This window comes from Propithecus coquereli, unplaced genomic scaffold (genome assembly GCF_000956105.1).
Source record: "Propithecus coquereli isolate 6110/MARCELLA unplaced genomic scaffold, Pcoq_1.0 Scaffold153, whole genome shotgun sequence".
Lineage (NCBI taxonomy): Eukaryota > Metazoa > Chordata > Mammalia > Primates > Indriidae > Propithecus > Propithecus coquereli.
This window is the reverse complement of record NW_012139747.1, coordinates 7,180,638-7,199,752: the sequence shown is the minus strand read 5'-3', so window position 1 is coordinate 7,199,752 and position 19,115 is coordinate 7,180,638. Positions and strand designations below refer to the sequence as shown.

The 19,115-nt window shown below is 48.4% G+C and overlaps 1 protein-coding gene across 2 annotated transcripts in view; it reads left to right on the top strand.

Moving 5' to 3' along the window:
- Window positions 1–19,115, top strand: part of SLC13A3 (solute carrier family 13 (sodium-dependent dicarboxylate transporter), member 3) — a 67,224-nt gene that overhangs the window by 26,707 nt on the left and 21,402 nt on the right. Inside the window, exons 2-5 of one of the 2 annotated variants that reach the window (XM_012640482.1) lie at window positions 2,612–2,877; window positions 4,990–5,147; window positions 14,376–14,442; window positions 17,407–17,592. In XM_012640482.1, the coding sequence (XP_012495936.1) occupies window positions 2,612–2,877; window positions 4,990–5,147; window positions 14,376–14,442; window positions 17,407–17,592 (677 nt within the window). The remainder of the gene's footprint in view (window positions 1–2,611; window positions 2,878–4,989; window positions 5,148–14,375; window positions 14,443–17,406; window positions 17,593–19,115) is intronic. The other variant, XM_012640483.1, reaches the window with a different exon arrangement.

The window sequence follows — 19,115 nt, the reverse complement described above, 5'->3', positions numbered from 1 at the left end:
ACATCCACCACTTCCTAGCTGTGTGGCTTTGGGTAAATTACTTAACCTCGCTGTGCCTCATTTCTCTCATCTGTGAAATGGAAATGAAAATAATAGTAACCTTCCCTTCATACGGTTGTTTAATGAACAAATAGAAGCAAGATATTTAGAACAGTCTCCAGCATGTAGTACGCATTTTGAATTTTATAATAATAAAGAGATCATGCACAATATATTCTATTAAAATGTCAGGTGTTATTATTAGAAAGATGGAGAAGGTGAGTGTATTAGTCAGGAGTCTGAGCTGTGAGTGACAGAAACTTGAAGGGCAGAGAAGCATTTTCTCTGAGTTGTAGAAGCATGCATTAGTCATTCAACAAATGTTTTGAGTGCCTGTTACGTGCCGGGTACTGTTCTTAGCACTGGGAACACAATTCCTGCCATCCTAGAGCTTGCATTCTATAGAGGGGAAAACCAATAGAGCTACAGAATCTGCTTTCAGGGTGAGCAGCGACATGAAGAAAAATGAAGAGGGTGGGGGCATGGAGACAGGGCGTCAGCCCTCTTCCATACCAGGAGCCAAGACCCAGGAGGAGAGAGGGCTCCATCTCTCAATGCTGTGTGTCTTCAGGAAAGCCACTTCACCTCTCTGAGCAATGAGCACTGATTGTCTCCAGCTGACTTTTAGGACCCTCTGCAGAGTCACGGTTTCCTAGCCCTAAGAAGGTCGAGTTGGCGTTGGCCACGTCTGAAGCTTTGGATACACTGACTTCCCAAGTGGTTCCCGGAGCTCTGCAGGCAGAACGTTGGGGTTTTGTAAACAGGGTGTTGTTTATTGTGCTGCTATTTTGCTACATCTTTGTTTGCTGTACTAGAAATACCTGGCATGGAGCTGGCCTCTACTTGCCTCTGCGGAACCCTGGGATGACATCCTTTGGCTTCAAGTTCCGGTTGAGGCTAAGAGAGTCTTTTCCACAAATAGCCTGCTGTGGGGTCTCAGCTGCCTGGGGCGCTTTGGGGGCTCTAGAAACAGCTCTGACATCTACCTGCTGTCTCACCCTTTCCCCCCTCTGCTCCGAGTCTCCACGTCTGAAGAGCCAGGGAAATGCTAAGGAATTGGTGACGATCTGACCATTCGCCACTGAATTCCGAATTGGGGCGGTCTTGGGGGCCAGGGTGGGCAGAAGGGAGGGAGAGAACAGAGAAGCTCTGTAGAGAGCTCCTCATCCCCCTTCTCCCAGAAAAGCTCCTTTTTATCTGATATTTACATTTAAGATTTCTTCTGTTTTAAATATTGTGATTCAATATACAATTTTGCTTGAACAAAGGGCTGGGGGTTATGAATATTTATAGACTCTGGTCTCTGTGATTCTCTAAGATATCTCACCCCTGATATGTAGGGATCTGCCTGGTTTAAGAAACTGAAAGGATGATGAAAAGTCAAAACTTAAGAATTTTGCTCGTGGGATTTAATTCTGTATTATCGCTTTTGCACTCAACCTTTAACGTGTGTGTCCAATAACGTGGGTTCTTGGAATATTTATTCCAAGTTGAGTTAATTTGTTTTGTAATTGTTCTTTCCTGCCTCCAACAACTAATTTTTAGATATTCTTAAGGAAAACTCTGTATTTAGTCTGGGGACCTATTTATTTTTCTTCCAGAAAGATATATTTAAGCCAATAGGAAAATAAGACTTGCTGTACAGGAATTCTCTCTGCAGGAGACTTTTTGTGCATCTGTAAATTTCATGCATGCACGTGAGCACTGATACAAAAGCTAAGGAACTTGGGGATCTGGAAATTCTCCAATGTAAGGCATGTTAAGCAGAGTCTTGGGATGTGTTTTTCAAGGTATGGAAATTGATGTGAGCGTATCTCACCGTCTTCCCTATCTTAGTAAATGACAACCCTGTCTTTCCACTGTTGAGGCCAACGGCCTTGGAATTGCTGTGGGGTTCTCTCTTTGCCTTACACATCACAGCAGACCCAACAGTGCTCGCTGTTCCTGCACATGCCAATAGCTTTCTGCCGCGTCTGAGATGTGTGCGGGAGTGTTTTCTCTGGCTGCAGGAGCGTGTTCAGCCTGCACGTGGGGAGGTGGGGGAGGAAGCGTTGGGAATTAATGCTCCCAGGAGCAGCCATCAACCAAAGATGGTCAGAAGTTGGCAGACAAATGCCCCAGCTTCCTGGGCTCCCAGTTGAGACAACTCCGAGGCATGTCCTACGCTGCCTCCAGGGGTCCCCATCAGAATTGAGCTCCGGTGGCCCACAGTGGTGACCTTCTCATGGACCCACGCTACTGGCTTCCTCCTCTGTGCCGCTTCCCCACTGTCCTTCCAGAACTTCCTGGAATTCCCTATCAGGTAAACTACTTTCATTCTCATCCTATCTCAGGGTTTACTTTCTAAGACAACAGAGTATTTCATTTAATCTTCACACAGTCCTAGCATGTGGACAGAAATAGCTTTCCCATTTTATCATTGAGCAAAATGAGGCTCAGAAAGGTGACGCCACCTGCTCAGGGTCAAAGCCTTGGGCACTTACCTGCTCCACTGCCTCCCCGAGAACAGGCTTGACAGGCCCTGCCCCTGTGCCCCCAAGCTCGGCCGCCTGAGTCCGCCTCTCCCCTGCAGGAAGGCCGCTGCCTGTTTGTCATCCTGCTCATGGCGGTGTACTGGTGCACGGAGGCCCTGCCCATCTCGGTGACGGCCCTGCTGCCCATCGTCCTCTTCCCCTTCATGGGCATCCTGCCCTCCAGCAAGGTCTGCCCCCAGTACTTCCTCGACACCAACTTCCTCTTCCTCAGCGGTCTGATCATGGCCAGCGCCATCGAGGAGTGGAACCTGCACCGCAGAATCGCCCTCAAGATCCTGATGCTCATTGGGGTGCAGCCGGCCAGGTAAGGCCAGGGAACGGGTCCAGCCCTGCAGTGGGAGGCAGAGGGACCACAGCCCCGGAGCCCAAACCCGTTCTCTTTGGTTTAGCCAACTGGCCCAAGAAACTCGGCATTTCCCCCCCTCCATGTACTTATTCATCCCTCACCTATATAGCGAGCAGCCTCTGTGCGCCAGGCGCAGTGCTAGGCCCGTGGGCAGTTGCTCTCAAAGGTGCATGAGAATCGCCTGGGAAGAGGGTCGAAAGGCTGCTCTGGGAAATGACTCGCCTCTCTCTGCCTGTGACATGGTGATGCCGCAGCGCCTGCTCCGCAGAGTTGCGGTGAGGACTCCACGAGTGAGTGCAGAGGACTGGGTGGCCTTGAAAATGGGGGAGTGGTTTCAATCTTTTTTTTTTCCTTCCATGAACCCCTTTGGCAATTTGGTGAATCTTAAGGATCTGCCCAGAATAATAATGTGTTTAAATCCATAAAGCACAACACATAGGATTTGAAACGAGAGCAACTACAGCAAAATGCAATTATCCAAGTAATTTTTTTTTAAAAAAACACACACATTTTTGCTCCAGCATGCTTTGTGTTCCTTTATGGACACAACAAATGACAAGACCTAGGGACGGGCCTGATCACAACCATAATTTTGTGGCAGTTTTGAGTGTTGATGCTATTTCCAGACATCTGCAACTATCATAACGTGATAGGAAAATGTCTCAGGCGCTGCTCATACGACTGAACTTTGTTGCCTGTTTATCACTGAAGGAAATACTCAATTTTTGTTAGATGTTAGCAAAATGAAGATGTAAAGTTTTTTCCCCAATTCAGTCCTGAACTATGTCCATGGACCTACTTTTTATAAATCTCTGCTGTAAAAGATTCTGAGCTGGAGAGTGACATGGCCGGATGTGCATTTGTCAGAGATCCCTCTTGGCTGCCTTGCAGAGACCAGAGGGGCGGGACAGGCGTGAGAAGCTGGCACAGCCCAGTTAGGAGGCTGCTTCGGGTGTCCTGACAGGAGACGATGGTAGCTTGGACTAGGGGGTGGCGGTGGAGATGAACAGAATGGCTAGATTTGAGAGCTCTTTGGGTGATAAAATTGATGTGGGGGAGGGGGTAGGAGAAGAAGGTTCCAGCATCTACTCTGTGCCAAGCACTCTGCTGGGCTCTGTAGTTGTGTTTCCTCATGGAGGAGCTGTCAGGAGGACCTATGGGACAGGTCCCATCTATGAAACCGAGTCCAGCGCCAAGAGGAATTTGATCCCCAGGGGGCACGTCACGGTGTGGGAGCCACGTGAGAGGTAAAGGAAGGGGGAGACTTCTGGGAGGAGGTTCCATGTGAGATCCACTTTCAAGAATGGGCGGGGCCGTTCCCAAACATAAAGTTACAACAATGAAAGTGGTAAGATGCTAGCTCAGAAGCAGATTTACAAACACAGAATAAATAACCGAGAAGAAGTCCACATCAGCGGGGAAGGGAAGGATTATTTAATAAATGGTGGGAGTTGGGACGATTAGTTCATTCCAGGAAAAAAAAATCTATTTACCTCTCACTTCATACGACACATCTAAATAAATTCCAGGTGGATTAGGAGTCCAACATGAAGGGAAAGAGTCATGAAACTTAGATTCTGTCGGTGGGAACGGACCAAGCAGAGGCAGCGGGGCAGGAGACTTCAGGTGCATCGGGTGCTGGCGAGAAGTTCAGTAGAGTCTGAGCTGTGGGTGGCTGGTGGGATAGGAGGGGAGAGGGGGTGGGGGGAGTCTGGGAAGGCCATTAGGGCAAGATGGTGGAGCGTGTTGGTGCCTGGGCAACGTTATTCCGAGATGGGTGCCATCAGGGTCTGGGGGTAAGGGGAAGAAAATGTCACGCCTGGGATGTCTTTAGAACCTTGGGGACCTGTGGTCGGTTTACCCGAATGTATTGAGCCACAGTTTTCTTAGATCTAAAATAACTTGGTGAGCGGATTTGGTCCCTGCTTTGCCACTGAGTTGCCCTCTTTGAGCCGCAACTTTCCACCTGTGAAATGGATGGGTTGGATTCCTCAGGGATGGCAAACTGGGACCAGAGGAGCTCCGGGGCCCTGAGTTCTGGATCTGCCTCTAACTCCCTCTGTTCCCCAGGCTCATCCTGGGGATTATGGTGACCACCTCGTTCCTGTCCATGTGGCTGAGCAATACCGCCTCCACCGCCATGATGCTGCCCATAGCCAATGCCATCCTGAAGAGTCTCTTTGGCCAGCAGGAGATTGGAAAGGACCAGGAGAGTGAAGAGAACACAGGTGAGGCTGTGCAAAGGGACTGGGGCTGACTCCACCAGTGTGGGGGAGTGGAAGCAGAGATGCCCAGAGGATGTCAGGCAGGCCAAGAGCATGCACACTTATTGAGCACCTACCACATGCCACGTGTTTTAATAATATAATAATAGTAACTGAGAATTAGATAACTCAAATCATGGTACCTTGGTTTTAAAAAATTTACATTTATTGCTGGGCACAGTGGCTCACGCCTATAATACCAGCACTTTGGGAGCCTAAGGTGGGAGGATCGCTTGAGACCAGGAGTTTGAGACCAGCCTGGGCAACATAGTGAGACCCCATCTCTACAAAACATTTTTTAAAAATTAGCTGGGCTTGGTGGTGTGCCCCTGTAGTCCTAGTTACTTGGCAGGCTGAGGCAGGAGGAGCATTCGAACTCAGGAGTGAAGGCTGCAGTGAGCTATGATCATGCCACTGGATTCCAGCCTGGGCAACAGAGTGAGACTCTGTCTTGTAAAAAAAAATAAATTAATTAAATAAATTTTAAAAATTGCATCTATTGAGCACTGAGTGCTTACTAACCTACTGAGCAATGAGGTAAACACTTAACTCTCACAATGGCCCTGTGAAGTAGGTACTATAATTAAATCTTGTTTTAAAGCATTTGAAGAGGCGCTCAGCTTCACTCAGGGTCAGAGAATGCTCAGAGAAATGCAAATGTAAACCATGAGGTTTAAATCAATGAGACGGGCAAAAATAAGAAAGCTGGGCAATGCCCATGTTGGCAGGACTGGGGCCGTGGGAACTCTTGTGCGCTGCTAGAAAGAGGGTGTACCGGGTCAGCCTTTCTTAAGAGCATTCTGCAAGAATTTAATCAAATTAAATGTGTATATACCCTGCAACCCAGTGGTTCTGCTCCTGGATGCAAATGCTGAAGGGATTCTCACACAGGCCCGGGAGGGGACACACATGGCATTATTCCCTGCCGCTTTCCCTGTGCCGTGGGGAGTTGGTGGCCACGTGGGCTTCATCACTAGCACAGGCACAGGCAAATGTGGTGGGTGCACACCACTGAGCACTGTGCTGCTTTCAAGAGAGAAGAATTAGTGAACCATATGGTTATAGAAATGGATCTCACAAAACGGTTATGATTGGGGGAAAGAAAACCAGAATGGGATACAGAGCACAATCCCAATATGCAAACTGAGTAGCGAAACATTTTGTGAGAACATCAACAAATGAAAAGCTACACATGGAACACATCAGAGTGGTCGCTATGGGAAGGGTGGGAGTGGGAAATGGGGATGGAAGGGACTAGAAAAAAATCAATCAATCAAATAGAAGAGGGTCCTTGTGCAACACATAGTGATAACGTGCCGTGAACTGAGGGATCTGAGACCCTCGACCCCCTGAAACTGTGTTCTTAACTAGATGACTATGTAAAGCCTCAGAGAGGGGAAGTGACTTTCCCACATCACACAGCAGAGTCAGAGAAAGGCAGTTCCTGGGTCAGTTCAGAGGCACAGCGACGTCAGGGCTTTTCATTGGCAACTCCTTATTCCCCTGGTCTTTCTCTCGTAGTTGCAAAGTGGCTGCCACATCCACTTTAAAATGTCTTATTTTTTATTTACAGAAATATATCTTAAAAGGAAGCTTTAAGTCGATACATATGTGGGCAGAAGTTGCTAGTTTAACACCAGCATCCAGTCTTCCTTTGTTCTTTTAGTAATGGAACCCCACACGGGCGCATGGCTGTGCAGAGGAAAGGCTGAATTTCCCAGCTTCCCTTGCGACCAGATGTGGTCAGGTGACTAAGTCTGGCCAATGGGACACAAGTGGGAATGATGTGTGCAACTTGTGGCTTCTGCCCTTCCTGCTCTCTGCTTCCTGCTGGGTGGAGTGTGAATTTGATGGTGGCAGCAAGAGATGTCACCTGAGACTCAAAGAGGGAAGCCACATCTTGAGAGATAGATGGCAGATCTGTCCCAGTAGCTTTGGATCATTTATCCCAACTACCACAAGAAGCATTATCCATGGGACCATGAGTTTTGTGTGCTACTTATATTTTTCAAGTACGCAATTAAAAGAAATATGTAGCTGTTGAATTTAAAGGTTGATCCGTGTACCATCTAAGTTAGTCTCACTTACTGACACTGCTATGAGTATTTCCCCATCATGTACTAAGGGGTCCTGCTTATTTTATTTCCACGACAGCCTGAAAGCTGGAAATGATAATAAGTACTATATCGATGAGGTTCAGAGAGGTGGAATTATACGTCCAGAATTGCACCACTGGTAGTACAGCACAGCCAGGTCTCTGCGAGGGCAAATGCTTCCACACGGAAGGGAAGAGAGGCTGTGAGTGAGGCCCAGTTTCAGAGCAGTGTCTCTGGTGTTTTGAATCCAGGCTGGCTGACTTCAGAGCCTGTACTCTTTCTCCCACGTGAGATTTTTTTCCAAAGCGGCCAAGCAAATGTTTGAAAGCCAAGTCCCTCCTTATAAGGATAAAAAATCTGAGACCCAGGAAGGGGAAGGGACTTGCCCAAGGTCACATGCAGTGGTCATGCAGTGAAATCCAGAATCCTTTCCCCTTTGGTGTGGGACGTCAGGAGGCAGGAGACCCTGGGGGGCCGGGGCAGGCACCTACTTCCACAGGCCGTGGGATCAGAGAGCAGGAATCGGTTAATGATCAGCCTCTAAGAGCTAAAACAAGGCTAATTCCAGCGCAAATAGAAATACTCCCTTTTACCCAGTTTCTGTTTTGACCAGGAGTTAGGAGGGGAGGACAGGGGGAGAAGTGGAAATTCTGTTAGTGACCAGGAGAGGGACAAGGAGGCTCCTAGGAGCCTTACGTTCATGTGGGACATCTATAGCAGCAACAACGATGACAATGCAAGCTCTCATTTTCTGAAGAACCACCCTATGTCAGACCCTGTGCTAAATTTTTCATACCCATTAGCTCATTTAATCTTCATGACTGCACTAGGAAGTAGTGACCCCCATTTTACAGATGAGGAAACTGAGGCTCAGGGAGGCAAAATGATTTGACCAAAGTAAAATGATGAGTTAGTCGCTGAGCTCTGTTTGACTCTAGAACCTATGCCTATGAGCACTGTGCTGTGGGGCCTGGTACCAAGGGGCCAGGACCTGGGACAGGGTGGGGCTCACAGGACAAGACCCCAGGGGTCCTCGCTGCCCAGTTCCTCAACCCAGTTCTGTGCCCTGCACTGCCTGGGGGACCCTGGGGCCATGCTAGTGGCAGCTTCCTCAGTGTCCTCCTGCATGCACACTCTCAGCCCTGCAGGGGACGCTCTGTTAGCATCCCCATTTTACAGAGGAGAAAACTGATGCTCAAAGTGGTGATTTGCCCAATGTCCCTCGGCCAGTAAGGGACCCACCTGGCTTTTGAATCTAAACTCTTTCCCCTTCTTTTCTCTGCCCAAAGTAGACGAGCTGGCCATTCACGTCTTTCCCTGGGAGTGCCCAAGATAGCACCCTTCACAAAGCAGTGGCTTCTCAGGTCAGCTGGAGCATCACCCCCCCTTCAGTCTCCATTCACTGATGCTGATCCACCTCCTGAGACTTTTCCCATCTATAAAATAAGGACAAAACCTCCCATTTTGTGTATGCTGTTGTGACATGTTAGAAATGAGAGCCAGGTCCCTAGGAAGTGGTTCACGTGTGGCAGTTGTATACAAACTACTGTAAGATCTCCGGGGATCGGAGGAGCAGGCAGTAAGACCCTCCACTCTGACGCCCACTGACGTTCCTACTCCTGCCCGGGAGGGATGTCACTGTCTATTTGTGGTCTGTCTCCTCCGCAGACTGCAAGCTGCGTGAGGGGTGTGTCAGGCTTGCTTACTGCTGTGAACAATCGTCACTGGTGCGGTCTTGTTCGCCTAGGACACTGCTCGGCGCATAGTAGGTGATCAATCAGTGTGTGAAACTAATGAATAAATGAACGGATGGACCATCTAATGAACTGCTCTGAGCCTCAGTTTCCTTACACCTAAAATGGGGATGATAATCCTTACTGCTTGGGCTGTCGTGAGTGCTAAATGAATTCGTGGACGTAAACCTGCCTCACTTTGGGGCTTTTGACCTTCCCTGGGGTGCTCTTCATCTAACTTGACACAAGAGCTCCTCCTTGGCCTTCTCCAGGCCGAACTTCAAGAACATTTCAGTCACTTCAAGAACATTTCAGTCACGCTAGGGAGGCTCGATTAGTGATCAGTTCCACGTCAGGCCTGCCAAGTACCGGGGGCGGAGGGGGGTGTTGGAGATGGGGTGCGATGAAAGGGGTGGGGTTTACTAGTCCCGGGTACAAGCCTGACTCTGCCACTGACCCACTGGATCTCCTGGGTCCCAACCTTAACCGGCCTCTGCAGGCCTCAGTTTCCCCAGGTGTAAGAGGAAGGTAATAAACCTCGCCTAGCTCTCCAGGGCTGCCATAAGATTTCAAACGTGAGAATTCTCTGTCCTCACTCCTGACACAAACGGAAGGATGGGCATTATTTGAATAAAACCTTACCTAAGCACCAAGCTCCTAACTGACCGGTGATTTCTGGACCCAGAGAAGTCTCTCTGAAGACTTTGCTCCAGCGGCCTTTTCCACGTGGTTTCTTGGGCCACTGTGGTCCCAGGAAGCACAGGGTTGGATCCTGGGTAAATGGTTAAGAGCGCTCAACACCTTGGCTTTCCTATTTTTTAAAAATCTCATCATCATCGACTTAATCACCATTATCATTGTTATTAGAAAAATAATGCCCAGTATAAAATGTTTTGACATTCCTAATCTGCATAAGGAAAAAGTGAAGCTCCCTCCCTCCCTCCCTAATTAGCTAAAGCTAATTACCATTTACAGCTCTGTGTGTACAGACACCCTCCACCGTGTATTAATAGCACGTACAGCCTTACATCGGGGCTGCCCAACTCGGATGCTGGCAGTGAGTGTCCAGGTTCCACGAATGAGTGACGGGGGTCCTGTGGGGACTGTGGCAAACTGGCAAGCACATGCCCTCCCCTCCAAGGGCGTAGGCAGCCCCTGGAGCCTTCTGTTTCCCCATCTGCGACGTCAGACGAATTGCCCTCAACCCTGGCTGCATAAAGGAATCACCTGCAAAACTTTTTAAAAATACTGAGACCCCAGCCCCACTCCAGAACCCCTGAACCAGACCCTCTGGGGTGGGACCAGGGAATTCTAACGTCCAGCCAGGCTGAGGAGGACGGCGGTGGATCGTGCCTGAGATGCTGGCACGCTCGTGGACGTGTGGTGCTGCACGACAGCTGTGGTCCCGGCCCAGGTGGGAAGAGCCCAGAACGAGCTAGATGGTGGGGTTGGGTGTCACCGGATCAGAGTTCTTTCTGCCTGGCCGTCCCCTGCAGAGTAACTTTCCCCCCACCCTAGTGTGCTATTAACAGCCCTTCGATCCCTGCTTCAGCGCCCTGGGCCCCAGCCTCGTGCGTTGCTTGTGGACATGTGTTCCAGCATGCAAGCCCCAAGACCCTTGTCCTCACGGCCAGGGTGAGCTGACCTGACTTTCAGCCTTGGATCCCTGCTGGTGATCAGCAGGGCCACTCTCGGGCACAGTAGAGATGACACAGTTAGCCACCCTGGAATCCTGCTCCCTGATGGTACCAACAGAGAGGAAGCTGCCGGGTGGGGAACGGGCTTCCCCAGGTCACCGGGCCAGACAAGGAGGGAGCCAAGGCTGGACTCCAGTCCTCAGCTCGCTGTCCACAAGGCTGAAATGTGGACTGATTTCCATGTAAAGGAAAAGCCCAAGTAAAAAGAAAAAATCAAGGTATTCTTTTCCTGCTGGAGTTCCTTTAAGAGCATCAGTGGCCATCAACCAACACACTGTAGTTAAACAAGCTGATCTATTATTCTTGCAGCAGTGAGAGGCGCATGCGCCATGAGCTACCATGTGCATCTCAGCAGCGGGGTGCTAAAAAGAACCCATGAGAGGACTGGGCTTGAGGCCGGGTACCGTCAGAAACCAGAGGCGATTCTATGACTGGGTAAAGTAGTAGTTGCTCATTTAGCAAGTTTGTGGACAGCACAGTGACCTTGCCCTTAGACAAGATTATGAAATGGACAGGCTTTGTCTCATTTTGTCATAGTCTCAGAGTGAATTTGGGTCAGTGTTCTGTTAGATTGTTGATGTCCAGATGAATAACATGGCCTAGTTCTAGGTCTCAGACCAGTCCCTGGTGTCCGGGGCTGCCGTTTTATTCTTTCTCAAGAGTAACCTGCATTTATTGAATCCTTGCTCCTACTTAGCTTCCTATTAAATTCTTTATATCAGGAATGGCAAACCATGGCCTACCAAATCCAGCCTGCCGTCTGTTTTTTTCTTTCTTTCTACTTTTTTTTGGGGGGTGGGTGGGTGGTGGCAGACAGGGTTAGCTCTGTTGCCCAGGCTAGAGTGCAGTAACGTCATCATAGCTCACTGCAACCTCAAATTCCTGGACTCAAGCGATCCTCCTGCCTCAGCCTCCCCAGTAGCTGGGACTACAGGCACGCACCCCCATGCCTAGCCAATTTTTCTATTTTTTGTAGAGACAGGGTCTTGCTATGTTTTTCAGGTTAGTCTCAAACTCCTGGGCTCCAGTGATCCTCCCACTTCAGCCTCCCAAGGTGTTGGGATGACAGGCATGAGCCACCACACCTGCTTTTTGTGCAGCCTGTGAGCTAAGAATAGTTTTTTATATTTTTAAATAGTTGAAATAAATCAAAAGAAGAAGAATATTTTGTGATGTGAAAATTGTATGAAATTTAAATTTCAGTGTCCCTATGTAAAGATTTAGCCACACGCAGTCACTTATGTATTTATTGGCTATGGCTGCTTTCCTGCTACCGTGGCAGAGAAGAGTTGTCACAACAGGGACAGTATGGTCCCCAAAGCCTAAAATATTTACTCTCTGGCTTTTTACAGAAGTTTGCTGGTCTCTGCTTTAAATGGGTTGACTCTCTAATCCTCTTGACAACTCTAGGAGAATTGTTACTTCCATTTTGTAAGTTAAAGAACTGAGGTACAGGGATATTATGGGGTATCTGTAAACCAGGGCTCCTCGACTTCAGCCTTACTGCTATTTGGGTGTGATAATTCTTGGTCGGAGTGCACTGGCCTGTGTATTGGAGGATGTTTAGCAGCACTTCTGGCCTCTAACTAATAGATACCAGTAGCAGCACCACCCCCAGCCCCAGTTGTGACAACCAAAACTGCCTCCAGACATTGCCCAACATCCCTTGGAAGAAGAATTGGCTCCCGTTGGGAACCACTGACCTAAGGTCACATAGTAAGTGATGGAGCTATGATTTGAACCCAGGGCTCACGTGATTAGCCACCAGCCACAGACCCAACTCCCAGGGGTGGGTTATTTTGCCACTGACGGTGGTTCCAGCTGCAGGAACTTTTAATTCATTCTTTTATTTATTTATTTTTGGTCTCCAAAACACTGTCAAAGGCTCCTTGTGAGTCTGGTCTATCAAGCAAAAGATACTTTAAAGATGAAGTCAGATCCTTTCCTGACCCTCTTCTGCTCAGATAGTACCCTGGCTTCTGTCTGTCTCAGAGGAGAAGCCAAAGTCCTTACTGTGAGCTCGGTGACCCCTGCATAACCAGCCCCCTTCTTGCCACCCCCACCCCCTGCGCTCCTCTCACTTTGCTTCCTCTCTCTCATCTCCTCCTTCAGACCCCTCCAGGCTCCCTGGTCTCCCCTCTGCTCCCCAACACACTAGGCACACTGCCACCCCAGGGCCTTTGCACATGCTCTTCCTTGCTCCAGATATTTGCATGGCTCACCTCTTACCTTCTTCAGGTCTCTGGTCAACGTCAGACTACCCCTGAGCCTTGAAAAAGTGTCTCACCCGCAAACACCTGTTTTTATTTTTCTCCATGACACTCACTTTCATCTGACACACTGTGTATCGTACTTAACCATCTACAGTGTGTCTCCCCCACCACAAGATCAGCTCCGTGAGGACATGGACTTGCAACTTTTGTCACTCAGTGCCCGGCGCACAAGAGGCGCTCCACGGGAGTTCATTGATGGATTGATGGGCCAGGGTTCATGTGCCTGAGTTCTGGCCCTGGGTTCCAAGTTACACTGAGCTCTTATCTCAAAAGAAGAACTGAAACACTTCTACAACTTACTCACTGTCATCCATGGTCACCAGCCTGGTCTGGCCACCATCATCTTACCTGGAAAGTGCAATAGATCCTGAGCTGGGCTCCTGGTTTCCATTTCTGCCATCTCAGCCTCTGCAGCCCTTTCTCTCCGTCCAAGCCCAGGGATGTTTGCAAAATGTAAATCATATCACCCCTCTTGGGCTAGATCCTGCAGTGGATCCCCATCCCTGACATGGCTCTTGTTAACCTTCACCCACCCCGTCCCCATCCGCCATCTCCCCTTGGCCTTCCCTACTCACTACTTTCCCAGCACACTGGACTTCCTTGCTTCCTCAACTCTGCCAAGCTTCTCCCTACCACAGGGCCTTTGCACTTGCTGTTCCTATTTCCTGGAACCCTCTTCCCATTGGCTCTTCATGTGACTGGCTCCTTCTCATCCTTGAGATGTCCGATCAAATGCCATGGCACACAGTGTCTTCTCTGTCGACCTGACCACAGTGGTCCACCTGTTCCCCTCCCCGTTTTCCAGTCACTTTCCATCACATTGCCCAATTTTATTTCCTCCATACATTCATCACTATCTGAGATTGTCTTTATTCATTTATTGCCTGTCTCTCTTTCTAGAATATATGATCTCCATGGGAGCCAGGGACCTCGTTCTATATTATTCACTGAGTATGCTGAGCTCATAGTCAACAGCACATAGTAGGTGCTCAATAAATACTTTTTGGATGAATGGACTATGGAGCCACCTGAGCCACTGCTGACCCATTACCACTGATAGCTGGTCTTTCCCAAATATCTCTTTGGCAGTGGCTACTCAGGTAAACCTAGGCCTGAGTTATGGGTTGTCAAGCAGCCTTGCAGCTAATTCCCTGCCCATGGGCCTGGGGCCATCTCCAAATATGGGTGGTGGGACGGGACGATGGAATGTTGAGTGCCTTCTCTCTCTCTCTCTCTCTCTCTCTCTCTCTCTCTCTTTCTTTTTCTTTTGATTCAATGAATAGTACAGGATCCTTGGCAATGAAGAAACAGTCGTGACTGACTACACAGAAATTGCGATACTCCTGCCCCATTCGCCATGTTACACTAAAGACATCATGCTCTTTCCTCCTAGCTGCGGTGCGGAGAAACGGCCTACACACCGTGCCCACGGAGATGCAATTTCTCGCCAGTTCAGAAGAGTAAGTTCCTGGTGAATTTCATAGAAGGGCCGGTGCTTGATTCAAGATGACGAACAAGAATTCAATGCTGCCCGCAATTCCCCTCCCATCCCCAAAGTTTTCTCCAAATGACCTAATGCCCGAGTTTCCACCCCCATGGCTTAAACATGGACCTCAAGAGCTCCTTTTAAAAAATGCCAATGTGAAAACGGTAGGGAAGCACATCAAATCCCTAAAAGTCTGGTGAGGTCGAGGGTCGTAGGAGCTTTCCTGCTGAAAGGAGGGGCCCAGAAGCATGGAGAGCCAGAACGACACGGTGGTCGAGGAGGAGGGGGAGGAAGCAGGGTCCAGAGGCTCTAAAACAAAACAAAGTCTATGAACCAATAGCAGCCCTTCACACTGACATGGTTCGGAAAGCATCTTCGCATCGATGTCACATTTAGCCTTCAGTATCCTTTGCGCTATGGAAGCGTGGTTAAGATCGTGCGGTTTGGAGTCACGCAGCCTTGACTTGGAACTCTGGTTCTGCCACTTACTGGCTGCGTGACTGGGACAAGTCATTTAACCTCTCTGAGCCTCAGTTGGTCTTCACCTACCAACTAGACATGATATTGGAAGCCGCCTTATGGGGTTGCTTGAGAGTAACTGAGAGAATGTTGACGAGCACGTTGGCCGGGCCTTGCATGTACAGATGACGGCACCTGCTATTAGGCATTGTCATTTTGACTTAATGGTGATGAAATAGCAGGAAGGAGAGCGATTTGCTCAGGGCAGTGCTGGGTATCAGGTCTATTTGACTCATGGAACAGGTATTTACTGAGAGCTTACGATGAGCCAGACACTGGCCCAGGGATATAGCAAGGAACAGACGAAAATGCCAGCCTTTACGGAGCTTACATTCTAGTGGCAAGAAACAGATACGTGAATAAAATTCGCAGCGTATGGGACGGTTGGTGAGTCTATGAAGGAGAATACCGCAGGAAAGAGGGCGAGGGAGGCAGGCTGGGGGGCGGCCAGGGAAGGCCCTACCAGGAAGGTCGTGTTGGAGCAAACCCCTGCAGGAGGCGCGGGGTCCCAGGGGTATCTGTGGGGAGAGTGTTCTCAGCAGAAGCATCAGCGTGTGCCAAGCTCCTGCGAGGTCAAAGAGCAGCCAGGAAGCCAGTGAGGCTGGAGCTGAGTGAGTGAGTGAGCAGATGGTAGGAGATGGGGCCCGAGAGACTGCTTGTGGGCCCTCCTGGGCCATCGATGCAGCCTTGACCTTGAATGAGATGGGAGCCAATGGAGAGTTTAAGCGGAGGAGGGACATGACCTTATGTCTGTTTTATCCCACAGCCCATGCTCCTTCCTGGCACCCTCTCTGGGGGCTTTCAGTCCGACTTTGAGACGTGGGTCCTGTGATTGGACCAGCCACTCACCATGAGCATTCATGAATATGCTTTAAGCATCAGGCAGAACTCGTGCTGAGTTGGCTGGAAAAGACCTAGTCCTCACCCTCTGGAAGTCCACGTTCATTGAGTGCAAACCCCTTCCCCTCTCTGGGCCTCAGTTTCCCCACCTGAACAAAGAAGAGGTTGCACTAGACAAACCCTAGGGCCCTTTCTTCTCTTATTCTCTTGCTGATACTCAATACATTCAGGGCCCCCAGGTCTGACCAGGACTGTCACCCCTGAGAAGTCAGCCCCTGACACTGCTTTCCAGCCGCCTCTGGTCTTTGCCTTCCTGTCACACTAGAAACCAGCTACTCAGACCCCAGGCCATGTCCCCATTGCTTCTGGGGAGGGAGTCCCTATGTAGTAATTAAGGCCAGAATGTATTTGAATTATATTTCATTCTTTAAAACGGAAATTTTAAATTTTCATTAAAAAAAATAAAATTTTTAAAAAAATTAAAAATTTTGATTTGTTATGTAGGGACAGTTCTGTTTTTAATCTTAATTTCTTTTTCCCTGGCTTTATTGAGCTATAACTGAAAAATAAAAATTGTATGTATTTAAGGCACACAAGGTGATGTTTTTATATACGTATGCAGTGTGAAATGATCACCACCATCAAGCTAGTCAACGTATCCACCACCTCACGTAGTGACCGCATCACGGCAGTTCTTAATTTCATTCACTTATAAACATTTTCTATTAACACATGCAAAAAAAAATCTCAAAAAGAAAACTGTATTCATCCTCTCACTCCCAGAGGTAGAATATAACAGTTCAGTGAGTATCATTCTAGACTATTTCTTGATGTCTCTGTATAGACATAAATGTGTTTTTTAAATTAAAAATTGACAATGCTATATATGCTGTTTTGTAACTTGCTATTTCACTTAATGGAGTATAGTGGACGTCTTTTCACTTCAGTAAATTTATGTCAATATCATGATCTTCTAATTATATAATTAATAATTCTCAATTCTATACTTTCCCAAATCTCTGTAACTGTCCGAGGAAAATAACCCAGAAAACACTAATAAAGAATAAAAAAAATCTGTAATTCCACCCCCAAGAAAGGCACCAAAGCAACTTTGTATATATCGTTCTAGACTTTTTAAATACTCGTATATTCATGAGTATTTCTAAAAGAAAAAACTAAATAATACTGTTACCTGCCTTTTCATTTCAGTTCGTATCGCAGCTAGCTATTATCTTAATAAACGCCATCTAATCATCACAGCTGCGTTAGTGCTCCCTGCAGAAAGAGGATCATCTTTATTATCAATCCCCTTTTGATGAACATTTAGGTTGTTTTTAATTTAAATTATATTTAATGCCACAGTGAACTCCCTTGTATGTATGCTTGAGGCATTTATCTATTTCTTTGGGGCAAATTCTTAGAGTAGACGATCTGAGCTGAAGGGAGGCACATTTTTGAAGGTTTCTGATACCTGTGCCAAATTGCCTTCCAGAAAAACCACTTAGCTCTCCCAAGCCCTGGGCAGTGTGTGGCGGCTTCTCCCTGTGTTCTGAATGGCTTCTCTTTGGGTTTGTTTAAGCAAAGGCCACCCTGAGGAGGTGGAGGCTCCGCTGGACCTGCTGGCTGACTCCAAGAAAGAGGAGGAATATCGCAGGAACATCTGGAAGGGCTTCCTCATCTCCATCCCCTACTCGGCCAGCATTGGGGGCACGGCCACCCTCACGGGCACGGCCCCCAACCTCATCCTGCTTGGCCAGCTCAAGAGGTAAAAACAAGTGCCCCCGCCGCACCCGGGCTGCTGCTCCCTGTCCCCTTCCTCCCTCATTCACTCAACATCCAGGGAATGTGTCCTGAGGGCCTTCCATGGGCCAGGTTCCTGTGACACAGCGATGCACGAGACCCCGCAAAATGCCTGCCCTCAGGGTGTTTCCATTCTGGCGAGGGGGACAGGCCGTAAGTGAAAAAGCAGATGCGTGGATCACATATCTGTGCGATACGTCAGGAAAGTTTAAAGAGCAGGGTGAAAGGGTGGAAGAGATGAGAGTGGGGTGCTAGTTTATATGGGTCGCTCAGGTAAGTCCGTCCTCTCTAACCAGGTGCCATGCGTAGACCCGGAAGGGAGGGAGGGAGCTATGTGGACACAGGGGGAAGAATGTTCCAGACAGAGGCAATGCTCCTGCAAAGGCTTTGAGGTACGACTGTTCCCGGGGAGGTTTAGGGAACAGCAAGAAGACCAGGGAGGCTGGGGTGCACAGGCAAAAGGGGGTGAGAGGAGATAAGGTTACAGCAGCAAGCAGCATCGAAGGACTCCAGCTTTTCCTCCTGGTAAGCTGGGGCCTCATTGCAGAGGTGAGAGCAGAGTTGTACTCGAGCCGGAGGCGGCAGTCTGTGGCTGTCCTGTCCTGGGAGAAGCAGAGTGAGCTCCGCCGGGAGGTGGTGTCCCCACCACTGACGGTGCTCAGCAGTGACGGGGTGGTTGGCAGTCAGGGCGTAAGCATGAAAGAGAAGGATTCTATGGCTGCACGACTTGTCGATTCCATGATTCCAAGCCTCTGCTTTCTAAGATTTTAAATACTCGGTATTTCGAGATTCTGTCTCTTCAGATTTTCAGATTCCAGGATCTAAGGGCTAGGTCTCTAAGATTCCTTTATGGTGCAGAATGCATCATATGTTCATTCAATTTACATAAATGCAAATATAGGCCATGTGCAGTGGCTCATGCCTGGAATCCCAGTACCTTGGGAGGCCATGGCGGGAGGATCGCTTGATATCAGGAATTCATGACCAGCCTGGACAAAATAGCGAGATCTCGTCTCTACAAAAAAAAAAAATAAATTAATTGAAAATAAATAAACAGACCTCATCTCTACAAAAAAAAAATAATAATAATTAAAAATAAATAAATAAATGTAAATGTAAGCATTTGGCAAACAAATAAAGGGCAACAAAAAGTATTTAGTATTCAGCATGGCTCCAAAGCTGGCCAACTTCTTTACCTGGTGCTCGGCCAAAGAATCAAAGCCTGTAAGGATGATGAGGGAAAGCCGGCTCTGGTGGCCTTCCTGGGAGAGGTTCGTGTGTACACGATCATCAGCACTATGCTTGTGAGTGAGCCAAGTTATCAATAACCCTCACGAGAAATTTTCAGTATACCCATCTTTGGCTTTGTGTGCTCATTTTAAAACCTTAAGCCCTGGGTCAGATGAACTGCCACTACAGTCTTAGATTCTAAAATTCTTTGATTTTAGGATCTGATGATAGAAACCAGTGATTCTCAGCTGTGCGTGC